Consider the following 16,066-nt stretch of genomic DNA (forward strand, 5'->3'; position numbering starts at 1 on the left):
GGATGAGTGCTGTCCCAGAAATGCAGAAGGACTGCAGCATGGTGAGAAGGAGAAATGGCCCAAGGGAAAAAGCTGGGGAAGAACATATGGTCAAAGGAAAAAAAAAAACACACCAGCAAATCAGATCCCCACCTCATCCCAGGTACAGAGCATAAGCTCTGGAGATGGATCAAGAATTTGTGTATCATAAATAAAATTATAAAACTCTCAGCAAACATAGAAGTGAATACATTTTTTACTTTGGGATTCGGAAAGATTTCTTAAACCAGATGCACCAAGACTTGGCCATTAAAATGATCGATAAATTTAATATTATTCAAAGAATTTCTATCCATAAAGCCCACTTTAAAATGAAAGCCAAGCTGTAACTAGAAGAAGATATCTGCAATACACAAAATCAGCAAAATATGAGGATGAAGAATACATAAAATATGCTGCAACTTAGTAAAAGAAATACAACTCACTCAAGAGGAAAATGGGCAAAATATGTGAATAGACATGCCATAAAAGTGACAGGCACCCACAGACAGGCCACAGGTGTTACACGCCCACATCGATGTGCTTCAGAAGTGACATACACATAAGTCATGCCACATGTGTTACACAGATGTGCTACAGAAGTGACAGGTACATATGGACATGCCACAGGCATGACATTCCTGCATAGATGGCTACGGAAGTGACATACACACATAAACATGCCACAGAAGTGACACACTAGCATAGATGTGCCACTGAAGTGACATGCCTGTGGCAGAGAAGCATAAGAAAGGGTTCTCAGTGTCACTGGTGGTCAAGGGAGGGTGCATCAAGAGCGTGATGACACGGTTTAAACCCATCTTACTGGCAAGAACTAAGAATTGGGTGACACCCAAGTTGAAGAGAATGTGCACCCACAGGACATCTCCTGGACAGCTGGGGGGACACAGAATTGGCATAGCCACCTTCAGGAAATAGTTTAGCACTCTCTCTCAAGCCAAGTATTCAGATCCCCTTTGCCAAGCAAAGCTGAGCAATTACAGCCCCCAAAGAGACTCCTGCACATTTATAACAGACGAGAATGTTCTTATTGGCCACACTTACAATGGAAAAAAAAATTGAACCAAATGCTTAAAATTGGAAGCACAAAGAAATAAACTATGATCTGTTCAAACAACGGAATTTTCTACCGGTGTCAACACAACAAACTCCAGCAACCTGTGAAACGGATGAATCCCGGTAGAATAATAAATGAAAAAAGCTCCCCCAAATACCAATAGTTCAAACCCCTTTTTATAAAGTCAAAATAACTAAAACACTGGTCCTACATGAGGGAGATGTGCCGTCCAATCACATAGAAACAAAGCAGCAGAGTGATGGACAAACGATTCCAGAATACTGTCCCCTCCATGGCAAAAGGCAGAGTCCTCTGGTTACACAGAGGTGACTGGTGACGTTGTAGTTTCTACTTTGGGTAGTGAGTGTGTGGATACTAAATTTGTTAATAAATTAGTAAATAAAATATATATATAATATAAGTAGCCTTGTGCAGATCAGTGAGGAGGTATATGCCGCAGTCTGGCTGGGCACAAATCACAAGCCACTGAAGCAGGAACAAACTTTATTTCCGAACTCCTGCAAACGCCACGCACTCGGCCTTCTCCCGGGACACACCACACCAACCGGAAACCCCTCCTCTGGAAATCCCTCCTCCTGCACTTCCCCAACCAATGGGAACTCTCCGGGAATCCTGGGAGAACTCCAAAGTAGCAGGCTGAGGCAGACAGTAGGGATCTAATATACAATTGAATATACAGCTTAACATAACCATCATCATCTCAATGGCTTGCTAGGTCACCTCTCAACCACTCCATTCTGGCAAAAATGCCATGCGTCATTCCAACTCGGCTATGGCTCTCAGCATCTCCCCCCTTCTGTTTAATTAAACACCAAGCATGTGGCTTAGGGACCATGCCTATTAGGCTGTACAATACTACATATGGTCCTTACCCATCATCCGATGAGCTGACCTCAAGGCATCAGCCTCCTGTCTTAGGTTGGTACCACTGCAATTGGATCTTACCCATCACTGACTACCAGTCCAGCATACAGCCATACTTGTGGATAGGCCTATGCACCAGTGTGGGGGGGTGAGGTTCTTTGCCTCACCTCTGTTGGCCCCCAAATTTGGCCTTGGTGCCAGTGGGGGGCGGGTGATGTTCTTTGCCTCACCTCTGTTGGCTCCCAAATTTTAGCTGAACAACCATCACAAGCAGAAGGGAGGAGGATACAGAAATGCCACGACACCAAGCCAATTGACTGCTTCTTTGGAAAAATTGTCAACCACTCCCTTCTGGCAAAAATGCCATGCGTCATCCCGATTCGGCTGTGGCCCTCAACAGGTATAGTTAATCAAGGCTGTGCCCACTCCAGTTTGTCACAACTGTCCTTTCTTTCCTTTTTCTAAGGGACACTCATCATTTGATAATGGTGTGTTTTACTGTCAAGGTCGACAGACCAATGTTTGAGAGCTGGTGGCAAATCCTAAGCAGACTGAGCACAAAAAGAAATCAGGTACCTCCCAGACCCTTAAGAGCTGGCCGCCCGTGTCAGCCCCAGAGTGGCATGAACGAGAATGCTAGGGAGGCGGGGTCTGGGTGCAGGCCGCCCCCACCCGTGCCCTGAGGAAGCCTTTCTCTCTGCCCACGCTGCCCTCCTTCCCCGTCTCCAGCTCTGGAGCTGTGCTTCAGCCTGAAGAGGGGTCAGTCAGGGCCACCTGCCTCTGCACCTGTGGGACGGCTGACACCATTTGGTCCCTCCCCCTCTCCAGAGTTGCAATCTCTGGTGTAGGATCCAGGATTCCAGGGCTTGAACCCACTCCCCAGGTGCATCAAGGTTGGAGAAATCCCTCTTCCAGAGGTAAAACACCTTGCTTTGTCCTGTTTGTAATCCCAGGAACCATTTTGAATATATTAAACTCTCTACTTTTATGCCACCTGACATACCATTCCATTTTTATGGACCCAGGGAAGGAAGCAGGGGAGACCCCCTCAGAAAGAAAGAAGACAGGATGGAGTGGATGGATCAGCCACCCTTTTCCCTGGTGTCAAGACCCAAAGCCACAAGATACAAGTGTCCCCAAATCCCCTCTCAAGCAAAATCCCCAAGGGGGTACATTGAAGAAAGCAAAAGCAGCATCTTTCTTCTCTTTCCTATTTGAGTCTCTGGGACACGGTCCCCGAAGCCATTTGGGAAAGAGGGAGGGAACTCTTTCGAATCCAATACTTGTTAGACCTAGAACCAAACGACATCACTAAATGAAATTCTTAAGTGGCCACAGTACAGAGTGAGGTGGAGACCCTAGAAGAAAGCTAGACTGGAAGCACAAAACTACGCTTGCTTTGGACACACAGCTGGGGGCAGAATTGGGACAGTTGTCTCCCTGCTCCTTTCCAGGGCCTGACTTACAGCAGGGGTGCAGAGAAGTGTTGAATGAGTCTGAGCAGAAATGCCTGGGCCACCAGCGGGGTGGCTGCAGATTGGACCCAGTGGGTCTCACAGGAATGAGGGGGAGACCTTGCAGGGTGTGCCTGGGGACAGGATGGAGCAGAGGCAGTGGAGGGAATTCCAGGCAGTGCCAGTTGTGTAAGGTGAGGCGAGAGGTGGTGGCCGCTGTAAGGCTGGCGCGTGGCCTGAGGGGTGGAGGCTCTCTTCTCCTGTGGCCTCTTCCTGCAGAACAGTCTCGTGGCCAAGCCTGATGTCGACATCCCGACTCGGCAGCCTGCTGACACCCTGACTGCTCAGGCAAACTGAGCTGGGCGAAGCCAACAGCGAGGCCTCTTCCTGCTGCCCCCGCCACACCTGTCAGAGACAGCTGCTCGGCACTGGGGAAGGTGTGGGTGGTGGGGAATGAAAGAAAACCAAGTCCCAAGGAATAAATGCTTATTTATTCCTAATAAGAATAAAGCCTGGGGTTGTGGAGGAAAGGTGGATTTTGTTATTCAAATCACTTATACTCAGAATCCAGCTCTGACCCTTGCTACCAAAGGCAGAGAGAGTGCCCATTGTCACATTTCCCGGGCATTCCTTACAGTTGGGCTGGATTCAGGTGACATGGCCCAGCCAATGTGCCATGGTGAAATCAATAGGCATCACTTCCAGGCCCAGGTGGTTTAGTGCCTCTCTCTGCCATCTCTCCTCCCCCAGTGGCAGGGAGGCCTTGGGGACCAGCTGGCACAACTTTACAAAGGACAAAAGGCACATGACCTTTGCCAGACTTTGCACAGGAACAAAAACCTTTACACTGTTAAACCCACTGAGAATCTGCTATAAAAACCCACTGATCTGTCACTGCAGAATCATTATGCTAATAACGTAACACATCGTATAGCCTTTGGTCTGATGGGGATACAAGTTACTAAACTTCCTAGACCTCAGTTTCCCCAATTATAATAAGATAGGGGTTGTTGTAAGAATATAACATATGCATGTGCCATACAGCATCTGTTACAGAGTTGTCACTTAAATAAACATGTCTGTTCTTTAAAGATACTGTTGATGTCATTATTTTGCTGTGGTTGCTATTGTGACCGACACTTTTCCATGGGCAGCTAGTACATCTCAGGCTTCCTGCTGGTTGTTCTGCATAAGTTAATCACAGTTGTGTAGCTAAAGAAACTGAAGCTGAGAGAGGTTACTTGTTTAAAGGAACACAGCTAATTAGTGACCAGGTCAGGATCAGAAAGAAGGATGTTCTGAATAAAAAAGTCTCCCTTATTCTCATGGTGACATTCCTGTTCATATTTCAGACACAGAACCCAAGGCTCAGTGACATTATAAAAGCTCACCAAGCAAAGCCATCACTAGAGTCAGGGGACTTTGCTCTTTTCCCAACCTGATGCTGCAATAATACTGGAAAAGATAAAGGCCTTATGGCACTGGGCACACTCGGCCTCCCCTCCCCCCACAGCTGCCTGGCCACCATGAACTGTGACTTGAGGCGCTGCTGCTGCAGATACTGCAGGCCATGGTCAAGGAGCACGCAGGAGGAGGCAGCTGCAGCTCTGTGGAGGACGCTCAGGCACGTGTGCTGCCCACACAGCCTCTCGGCAAAGTCCCCAGTGAGGAGTCCTGGTAGCTGGAAATCAACATGGGAAGCCTTTCCAAATCCTCACCAGCTCACTCCTGCGCGTGTGTGCTTTCCCCCTCCCTCTGTTTGGAGGTTGAGGAGAGAAGTGAGCAGTGTGGATTCTAAGCAGTTTACACTGAACCAGATGGCGCATCTGATTAGCATCAGACGAAACAGACAACATTACTTAGAGATGAGGTTCTCGTGGGGACAAATCTGTTCCAACAGTGCAGCAGGCTTGGTTTCCTCGCGGGCTCCTCTCGGAGCCTCCTGGGGGCATATCTAGTCTTCCCTGCTCCCCTCAGAGCCACCGGGCATGTCTGAGTTTGTGTTGGAGAGGACAGAGATTAATCCCTATAGATTCTCAGTTCTCTTCCTGCTGAACTCTGAGGTCATTCGCACAAGGAAGCCATCCTGTGTGGAGCCACTATCACTGGCTACTCCTCACTCACTTCTTCATGGTGTGTGCTAATAAGCCACATCATACCATCGGGCCTGCAAGGCGATCCAGCAATCCAGCCTGTGGCTGTGCCCATATTACAGGTGAGGACATGAAGATGCTCTAGGATTGGGTAGCTGACTTAAGATTGCAGGGCAAAGAACAGTGGAGGCCAGTGAGGCTGGCTGCCTCCATTCTTTAAAGAGTCCCAAGGGCCAAACCACCAGAGAGGATGGCTGGCAAGTGTCCAGGACCACATGAGTATGGTAAGGCCTGGAGCAACGTGAACAGTGAAGGGAGAGGCCACCAACCCTCTCCTGCCCAGCCTCCTTCTAGAAATACCAAACACCTACCTTTTGCAAAAATGCTCTGGGGAAGTGGAACAAAAATGGGAAGAACTTACAGACCCAGGCCCTTTCATTCATCAAGTCCCAGGTGCTCCAGACCCCCCCCGAGGAAAAACATGTGGCTTCCAGGGCAACGGGAGTCCGGGCTTAGGGTGAAGTGCAGCTATGCAACAGGAAGAGACTCGCTTATCACAAGGAATCTAAAGGTCAGGATAGTGGCTGAGAGACTGCAGGAGGGAAAATCTGCACCATGAACAGTGAAAGTCATCACTCTGTACAGAACATTGCGCTGAAAGTGATGTTGCACTAAGTGCTTTAAATGCCTCATACATCTCACTAGCCTAGAGAACCACCTTCTAAGGCAGACACTATTTTAATATTCCCATTTTACAGATGAGCTTACTGAGGATCAGAGAGGTTAAAAAATCATCCATGGGGGCTGGAGTTGTGGCTCAGCAATAGAACGCTCACTTCACACGAGGGTCTGGGTTCGATCCTCAGCACCACATAAAAATAAATAAACAAAATAAAGGTATTGTGTTCATCTACAACTAAAAAAAATTCTAAAGTCATCCATGGTGACACAGCTGATAAGGGACTGATCCAGGAATTAAATTAAATTAAATGACCCAAGTGCCAGTGCTCCTATCCAGTAAACCCTGAGCCCCTCTGTGGGGGGATCCTCCCAAAGAGAGGTTAATAAGGTAGCCTGCCAAAATCTGACAGAGTGCTTACAAGCCTCCCGGCCCCTCTGCTGGACGTCCACACAAATGCTGAGGGTTGTGAGTACAAGCCAACACCTCCGACAAGGCTCCAGGAGCTTGCACATCTGGCACTTACATGAGAGTAGCCCAAAGTAGATCCGTCCTGAGGCACAGGGTGCTTCACAGGAGAATAACAGGAGGCATTCATGACAGCTTGAGTTTGGCCAGAGGGACCAAGCTCACCTTGGTGAAGGGTATGAGGGTAGACACTCGCCCCCAAACAGTGGACACCAGCAGGTGTCCATGAACTCAGCCTGTCCATCTGGAATTGAGCCCTTCAGAAAGGGGAGGAGCAGAAGCTTCCCTGTGGGGCAATTCAGTAAAGGGTTCACTTAGCAAATAAAGAGTGGGACAGCGGAGCCCAAGAGCCCACTGCCCTCCAGGCCAGGGACGGGTAGACGCATGATGCTCTGTGTCCTCTGGAAAGCAGGGACCCAAGGGTACTTTGTTTGCCTGTTCCTAGTCTCTGGATCTATTTGGAGGTAGAAATTTTACATTGCCTTTGTCACTGTGAACAACAATAGGGCTGGCCTCCTGTCGGTTAATATTAATCAGAGGGTTTTTACAGAATCTAAAGCTGTCGCACAGCAGGACTGGGAAGCAGCAGCTGGCCAGCTGCCCTGTGACCCTGCTAGCCCTTGAGGGGCCCCTTGCAGCCCAGGAGAGGGGGCTCCAGGAGAGGGATTACTCGTACTTCCACAGGCTGGGATTGACACACATGCCCAGTCTGGGCCGTGCTCACTCTCCATCTGGCCTCCATGCTAAGCAGGGCCCCTGATAATAATGGCAGCTCAGAACAATGAAGGAGAGCCAACTAGCCAGCCCCCTGCCGCCTGCGCAATGCCATGTGTAGCTGCAGGTGTCCTTGTTACGTCCCTAGGACTGGACTCGATTTGTTTCAATGGTGACGCCACCCAAAATCCCAGCAGGGGCTGCCAGAGCAGGAAAAGGCAGGCATGTTTGAGGGCCTTCGGAGTGAGGGGACGTTCACCTGGATGTGGAAATCAGAACCTTACAAACACAAACGTCTCACTTTATGAAGCAGCAGTGATGGAAAATGGGCAGCTGGGCTTACCAAGGTCAGTCTCATCACTTTGCTCAAGCCACCCTGCACAAACCAACCACATACGTGTTGGATTAAAATGTTCTCATACCTAAATGGTCAGGAAGCCACACACATGAATATGAAAATCACAGGAATACCTGCCTTCCCCGTGTGTCTCTCTCCTACCCTAACCCCAGGACAGGATCCAGACAGCAATTTAGGATGCACCATGCTAACCAAGACTGGGCAAGAAAAACACCTTTATAGTGAAGTGGTTTCTGAATGTCTCTGTGATTACCAGGCACTTTACATAAATATTCCAGCTTCACTCCCTGAATAAATTCCAGTTGGGCCAGGCAGAGCCTCTGGATTCTAAGACCCCAGTTTCTCAGTTTGTGTCTCATTTTATTATTGACTTCAGTGTGGACAGAGGAATTTAAAATTGGAAAGGCCTGGTCTTAGGGTCCAAAAAAAAAACAGTGCTGACCTCCAAAGTCATCCTTTCACCCTTCTAGAGGGGAGAGGAATGTGAGGTTCTGAACAGGTAAGCAAAGAGGGGCAAAGGGCATGCTCCGTTTTGCATGATCCAGGAATGCAGACTGCTGTCAGAAAGGAGCCAGGGGGTGAAAATGAACTTCTGGACCCCCGCCCCCATCACATCTGGAGGAGCTCTGGACATCTAGTTCACTGGCCTCAGAAACAAGAACCCCTAGTCTCTTGACAATAGGATGCTTGTCAGAGGACTCAGGCTACCAGTTTAAAGGGACAGCCACTTTGTTTAAATCCTGTCATTCCCTAATCTCCAAAAGATGCCATTAAGTGAAATTAGTCAAAGTTCAGAGGAATTACCTTCCTTTGAGCGATAATAATAAAAAGCCAAGAGAGAAAATATAGCCCATCTCTTTGATTATATATCCAAGGAGGGTTACAGAAGCAAACATAGAGGCTGGGAAGACTGGCTTCCTCTGGAGAAGGCCCTGGAGTGGTCACACACAGGTCCAAAGGCACCTTTTCATATCTTTGCATTTAGATCCATATAAATGTATTACCTATTCAAGAATAATTTACATTTTTAAAAAGCTAAAAAAAAAAAGAGAGACCCTACAAATCCTACTCAATCAGAATCTCTGAGCTGGGCCCCAGGAATCCACATTTTAACAATGTTTCCAGATTATTCCTACATCCTTGAAGTTTTGAGAACTTCCCAAAGATCAGTTCTATTAAAAGGAACCCGCCCACCTCCCTTCAGGTTACAGACAGCAATAGTAAATCGTGCAGAGAGAAATCTTCTCATACCACAGTGACCTAAGGTATATACACGTCTCCAAACTTCCTGACCCATTACTTTTTCTCAAGAAAAATAAACACTGCAACCTAAGAATCCCTCAAATCAGTTTAGCTTCTGAAATCTGAGCTGGCAGCCACTCTCCACTTCGCACCCTCATGTGGACTAAGGGAGCAGTGAGGAAAGAGATGTTTTGTGTCCAGACAGGTCGCCCTCTCCTGCCAGGTTCCAAAAGAGGACTCACCCAACCCGGACGCCTTGCACTCACCTTGCTTTTTAAAGAGATTGCTTTGGACGATCTCCTTCATGGATTGAACTTTCTGCTTCTGCAGTTTCACAGGGGGGATGCAGGTGTAGAACTCATAGAGGAGCTGGCTGGAAATGGGAGTCAGGGAGAGCAAATTAGACCCAGCGACCTGCCCCCCAGCACTGACAGAGCCTCCTGGGGTGCCAGGGTCACTTCTGCTCCCCTCAGACCCTCAGTTCCTGACAGAGCTCAGGGGCACAGCAAGCCTCCAGCAAAGATGCATCAGCTGTGGTTGGTGTTGAGTGTTAAGAGCATTTGAAGAGATGTAAAAATCTGAAAGTGGCACCATCAACCCTGAGTCCTTACTGCATACCCAGTACATTGCATGCACTGCCATTTAAACCTTGGAACTCTATAGTTGGATAGGATATTCATCCCAATGTTACAAGAGAGAAAAATAAGCTTTAAAAAGGTCAACTAACTTTCCCAAGGTCAGGCAGCTAGAGAGTCAAAGCAACAAGAAAACCAAGTGCTGACTTCATTAGCATATCATTTTATTTATAAATGGCTTATGCTTGGAAATGCTTTATGATACGTCTTGGGATCAAAAAAGGTCCTTAACTTTAAGAACATCTGTGAAAAATTGGTGGGTTGCAGATAGTTCGGGGCATCAAAAAGGAGATAGCTCTTTTCAGATAAAAATAAAAATATCTCAAAACAGAATAACAGTCCCTGTCAGCTTTCCAGAAAAAACAACATGATGGTATTCATTCATCCTTTCAAGTATTTATTAAGCATCTACTTAGTTTGTGACAGGCAACATGCAGAGAAATGAGAGTCATGGGAACAGACTTGGTTCCAGTTGGCATGGATCTTACATTCCAGTGGAGATGCACACACAACGCAGACACCAACAAAGCAACATGCTGTGATCAATGCAACAAAGGAGATAAATAGGAAGCTATGTCAGAGAACAAGGGGCTAGGGGTCAGCGAGAATTTAATTGATTTACAATATTCAGCAGTAGCTTTTCTGAAAAGTTAACATTGAGCCTGAAGCTGAAGGACAAGAAAGAGCCGGCAAAAGATCTTACGTGAACAAAAAAGGGACATCTGTGAAAAAATTGGAGCTCAATGATATCAAGTGAATATTGGAGTATAGTTATAAAAGCTGCACCAAGGACGATTTCTCAATTTCAATCCATGGGTGGCAGTTATGCAAACATGAGCCTTGTGGACAGCAGGGAAGGGCATGTGGGAACTCTGTGTACCATCTTCAAACAGAAAAGTATTTAAACATAAAAAGGTGTTTTTTTTTTTTAAAACATCTCCTGTTATCTAGGAACTCAAGCAAATTTAAGGACAAGAAAAAAAGATGAGGGTATATCAGATCCAAAGGCCCCTATTTCACCAGTGTAATCACATTAAAATTATGGGCTATCCAAGAGATCAATGGAGTTAAAAAGCAGAAGCACAAGGGAGCCCAACTCCATTGTCTGCCCTGTGTCCTTAAGGTGTCCTCCCCTTGCCACTATAGGGCTTAGGAGGCAAAGACTAGAACCTGAGCAACCTTCAAGCCCAGGTCCAATTGAAACATTTGCCCCAAACAAACATCTCTTACTCTATGTGTTTACCTTCTGTAGCTTCACAGGGATGCTTATGGTTTTCATCAAAGTCTGACACAACAAAACTAAAAGGTAAATATTCCCATGTAGGAGTCCCCAGGCCTGCCTCGTGGTTACCCTGTCCCTGAACTGAGCGCCCGTCTGGAACTCCCCACAAGAGCCCTCCTTTCCCTTTGAATTCCTGGCTGACAGCAGAACCAGGGAAAGTACATCATAGGCTCTCACCTGAGTAACTTTGCATCAAAGACCGTTTCAACATCGTGGAGGACAGATGGGATGTATTTCAAAGCCGCCACCTGGGTAGAACATGAAATAAACATGAGTGAGGCCACATCTAGCAATTCAGGGAGGGTGAGGAGGATGCTCTACGACACAACACCTATCAGAGTTGAAAGACCCTGCACCCAGGACCTGCCACATGATGCGAGGCTGTGGGTGGATTGAAACCCAGGCCTGCACTTTTCTGCACATAAAAGAGAGGTCCTGCTTCTGTCTAAGATGCTGCCATCATACAGTTGAACCATCATAGACTTGGAAGTGATGCAGATCTGGGGTCAAATTCTATTTGCACACCATCTTAGCCATGTGGCTTTGGACAAAACACTTAACCTCTCTGATTGTCAGAGTCCATGTCTTTAAAAGAGGAAAAGTGATATTTATTTTGCAGGATTGTGAAGAATAGAAAAGAATGTGCATGAGGCATCTAGCAGAACCTCTTGCATATTTTACATGTTCAATAAATGGTCATTTTTATTCTTCTTAGAAGATAGTGTGCTTGAATTGATTTGCTGGTGGCAAGAATGGCTTGGACTGAGTTATTTATATTTTCTCTCCATGGTCTGTTTAATGAGCAAAAAATAGTGGGAATGTAAATGATAGCGGGCAAGCATTGGGCTACAGCTCGGCTAAAAAAGCTGCAACTGTGCTGGGTTGTTACTTTCCTTCCAGGTAATAAATGCACATCCAGAGATGTGAGCCACACCCACCCCCAGCACAGCAGCACCATTTGCCAGGCAACCAGACAGACTCTAAGTTCAGCAGAGGGACTTGCAGGTCACATGGATGGAAATAATGTCTCAGAATCAAATGGAAGTATGCATTTTTTATTCTTTTATTTTCTATGCTGTAGGTCTTCTGTTATCAGTATTATCATCCTTTGGCAATCAGACCCAAATAAAAATCATGAAAATTACTTTCTTAAAGAAAATCTTACTCCTAGCCATACACAAATAAGTGTCTTATTTAAATAATGATGATGACTCTTCTCTGAGAATTTACAATGGGGCAGACGCTGTGCTGAACGCTGTGAATATATTAGCTTCTTAATTACAGCCCTGCAAGGGAGATATTATTTCCATAGATAAGGAAGCTCAGTCGCATTAAGATTCAGTAACTAACCCAAGGTCAAAAAGTTGGCAAGTGTCAGCCAGGATTCAAATTCAGGCAGGCTGCTCCGAGATCCACTCCTTGGAACCCTGAAGCTGCATGACCCCCTTCCTCAAATGCCAGCTCTTTCTACCCCTTCATCCTTTTCTCCTTGTTGTTTATGATTTATACTATCAGTACCATGGATTTGATATACAAAAAATAAATCACATAAAATAAGGTTTTGGGGGTGAAAATCGTCCCTGAAGCCCCACATTTTCATCTCAGCCCCAATCTGTCCTTCCCAGAAGAGACCACTGTTAACAGTGTGGGGAATTTCCTTCCAGATTTTGATCATGCACGTGTACGTGTGTGTTGTGTGTGTGTGTGTGTGTGTGTGTGTGTGCGTGCACACACATGCATGCATGCAAATACACAGCTCTTTAACTTGCTTTCTGCAAATAGCCATGTGCCACTGTGACCTTGGCATGCCATATCACGGCGTATGCTCTCTTCATTTCTGGCCAGCATTCTAAGTGCCTGAATGGTATGCTACACCTCCTTCAACCCTTCCCCTGCAGATGGGCTCCATGCTATTCTCAGTTTTTCTTAATTATACAATGTGTGGTAAGATGACATTTAACACATAGATCTCCTTGTATTGGTAAGAATCCCTACAGGGGGGGATTGCTCAAAGAGGAACTAGTTCATCAAAATGGATACATGTGAACTGCAGTAGATCTCAAGTTACCTTGAAAGAAGCAGTGGCCAATTTCTTTTTACTGACTGTCTTTTCCCCCACAACCTTGCTAACACTGAATATATAACCTTTTTAATTTTTGTCAATCTGATGAACAATTTGCAACTCTTTGGTTGGCAGCACAGTTGGGCATCTTTTCTACACTTACTGAATACTTGTAGTTATTAAGTTGCTTGTTCATATCCTTCTTCCATCCTTCTTTTTGGGGGATTCTTCTCTTATTAGTTTGCAGAATTCTCTAGGCATTATTAATATTAACTCTTTTGTGGTATCACTTTTGCAAGAATTTCCTCTTGCTTTTCTATTGTTCGTTGCTTATCTTTTAGCTTTGTTTATCATATCTTCCCTTGCACAATAAGATTTTAATTTGCATGTTGTCAAATTTGTCAGGCTTTTTCTTTATAGTTATTGGATTTTGTGCCTAGAGATCTATTCCTTACGCCTTCAAATCTAGATGACAAGAGAAAACAGGCTGGTGTTTCTAAAACAATATTCTATTGGCCACTCTGGTCCCGTAAGATGGGCTTAGGTATGCTTCAGGGAAAAGGGGTTCACAATCAAATAATTTTGGAAAATATTAACTTAAGCAAAGGTAAACAGTGAGTTTTTTTAATAAGCTGCATAACTTTTCAGGAATTTAATATGCTGGGATGCATTATGACATTTCTATAGGCTGTTACTATACAGTATACTGCAACCAACCTAGTTGGTAAAAGTCATCAGGAAACACCAAACAGATGTAGCAAAGTCCACTGCCTTCAGGACTGGGCAAATAGGAGGGGAAAAAATGACATGAGATGTGTCTGGAGCAGCTGGAAGTGATGAGGCACTGGAACCCACACTCTCTCTAAGAATGAGTTGTTCAATTGTTCAAATGCTGTGCTGGCAAACTCAAATGCATCTGTGGGCTGCATTTCTCCCCACCTGTAGAGTCTAGAGATCCATGTGATCTGAGAAGGGCCAGTCCAGTAGCTGTCACCATTTCTTCATCCATTCTTAGCCTACAGGAACACGGGTGTGAAGCCAACTCCCCACCCAGGCCCCGTATGCACACAGCACAGCCCCATTTCCCAACCCTGTGTGCTGCACCGTCAGGTACGGTAACAAGAATGATATAGATGAGAGTGTCATATGCCTATCGTAATGCCTGGTCCTCCCCAAGGCAAGTGCATCCATCCCTAAACATTACATCACCCCTCCTGCTCTTGGTCCACGGTGCCTCCACAAAGTATAATGTGAATTATCGTAATTAAGACCAAATGAGACAACAAAAGAACAACCCCTGGGCAAATTGGGGGAAGCCAGGGCTCAGTGTCTGCAGCAGGCTGCTGGTGTTCAAGAGCTGCTTCTTGTTCCTGGGCTGGGGAGTGACACCACAGCATCACAGTCCCCAGGGTTCCAGACAGACGCCTGCATGTACACAGCAGCTGTTAGTGCAGAGGAGCTGGGCAGGGAGAAGGCGGCTTCAGAAGGAGCCCATCTTCCCAACCTCCTGCTCTAGGCTGGTAATTAAGTCGAACAACTGAGTAGCTGTCACCGGAGACATAGGGTGTTATCAACACCACAGGAGAAGAGTTAATGTTCATCTGGCCCACGAGGCCCCACAGAGAGCTGGCAGGCCCATGGCTCTCTCTTCAGGTAGGGACAGCCTATCTATGACTTAGGAACTTGGCCAAGACTGTTGTCACAGCCAGCACTGGCCACAAGGCTCTGGCCACGCTCTTCCCCTGACACACCTGAGCAGGTGACAGCAGGTGCACAACCCTGCACTCCCAGAGGGGACAGCTCAGCTTATGGTTCACTGGGGACCTCTATCTGCTGCATGTTTCTGAGGCCTGGGAACTAGGAACAGGTTGGTTTTCCAGATCTATTGGACTCCTAGGAACTGCTCAGCTTCACTGTCGAGATGACTGCTACTCTCATCATTAATACTGTTATGCATAAAACAATAGTGTATATTCCATAGTGTATAAAATATTTAAAGCAAACACACACATATATGCACAGATGCAATACATATGTGCATACACAGATAAAATACACTATTAATCATAGGGCTTTAACATTGGGACTATTATTGGAAACATTATATGTGCCAAACACTTTACATTCCTGATCTCACTTAATGCTATGACTGTTGCACGAGTAGATACTGCCATTCCATTTCACCAAAGAGAAACACTGGCACAGAGAGGTCCATCACTTGCCAGAGCCAAGCAGCTAGTAAGCAGCACAGCGTGGACATCCCCCAATGGCCCAGCTGGCTCCTACCCAGCATACTCTGCTCTGCAGATGGCCATGGTGTTTTGGGAAAGGTGTTTCTTCTGGGCAAGGGGGAGGTTTCAGTTGGAGAAAGAAGGCTAACTTGGGAAAAGAAGAGAATGAAGAGCCCCCTTTTTTGAAAAGAAAATACAGTTTCCTGACATCCCTCCTCACATATCTAGCAGGTTGCAAGACCGGTCACAAGGAAAACACTCGCTAGATCAGAAATTAGGCAGTCATGGGGGGGGGGCAGATAATTTCCTAGATTAATCACCAACTCTGGAACCTCCTGTTGAAGGCTAGCTACAGTCCTCAAGAATAGAGCAAGACCCAAACTCGGTGACAGGGTTGACTGGCCCAGAAAGAAGACAAGGGGGCTGTCGTACTTGGGATCCGATATGACCCCAAAGGCTCCTGTGCTGAAGGCTTGAACTCCGGCTGGAGGCACTTTGGGGCCTAGAGACTGCAGGAGGTGGCCTAGTTACATGTGTTCATGGGGGAACGTGCATCTGAAGGGTTTATTTTGTCCGTGGTGTCTCTCCTTCCCTCTTCCCCTGCCTCTGGCCTCCATGAAGTGAGCAGCTTTGCCCCACTACACTATGCCACCATGATGTTCTGCCTCACACTGGCCCAGAAAAAAAAAAGAATCAGCCGAGCAGGGACTGAGACTTCGGAAACTATGAGCCAAAACAGATTTCCTCCAGGTTGTTATTCTCCGGTTCTTTGTCCCAGCAATGGAAATCATTGCTGCCCAGAGGGATCTCACCCAGAACTGAGTACTCTGGGCTGTTAGCAACAGTCACTGTTTAAAAACAACAAAC

At 46.4% G+C, this 16,066-nt stretch overlaps 1 protein-coding gene across 1 annotated transcript in view; it reads right to left on the minus strand.

Moving 5' to 3' along the window:
- Positions 1 to 16,066, minus strand: part of DOCK2 (dedicator of cytokinesis 2) — a 400,926-nt gene that overhangs the window by 286,485 nt on the left and 98,375 nt on the right. Inside the window, exons 24-25 of the mRNA XM_081269393.1 lie at positions 11,084 to 11,154; positions 9,256 to 9,362 (exon numbers count right to left, since the gene is read on the minus strand). Coding sequence (XP_081125519.1) covers positions 9,256 to 9,362; positions 11,084 to 11,154 — 178 coding nt within the window. The remainder of the gene's footprint in view (positions 1 to 9,255; positions 9,363 to 11,083; positions 11,155 to 16,066) is intronic.

The sequence above is a fragment of the Spermophilus citellus genome (assembly GCF_964194105.1).
Source record: "Spermophilus citellus genome assembly, chromosome: 1".
In the NCBI taxonomy this organism is placed as follows: Eukaryota; Metazoa; Chordata; class Mammalia; order Rodentia; family Sciuridae; genus Spermophilus; species Spermophilus citellus.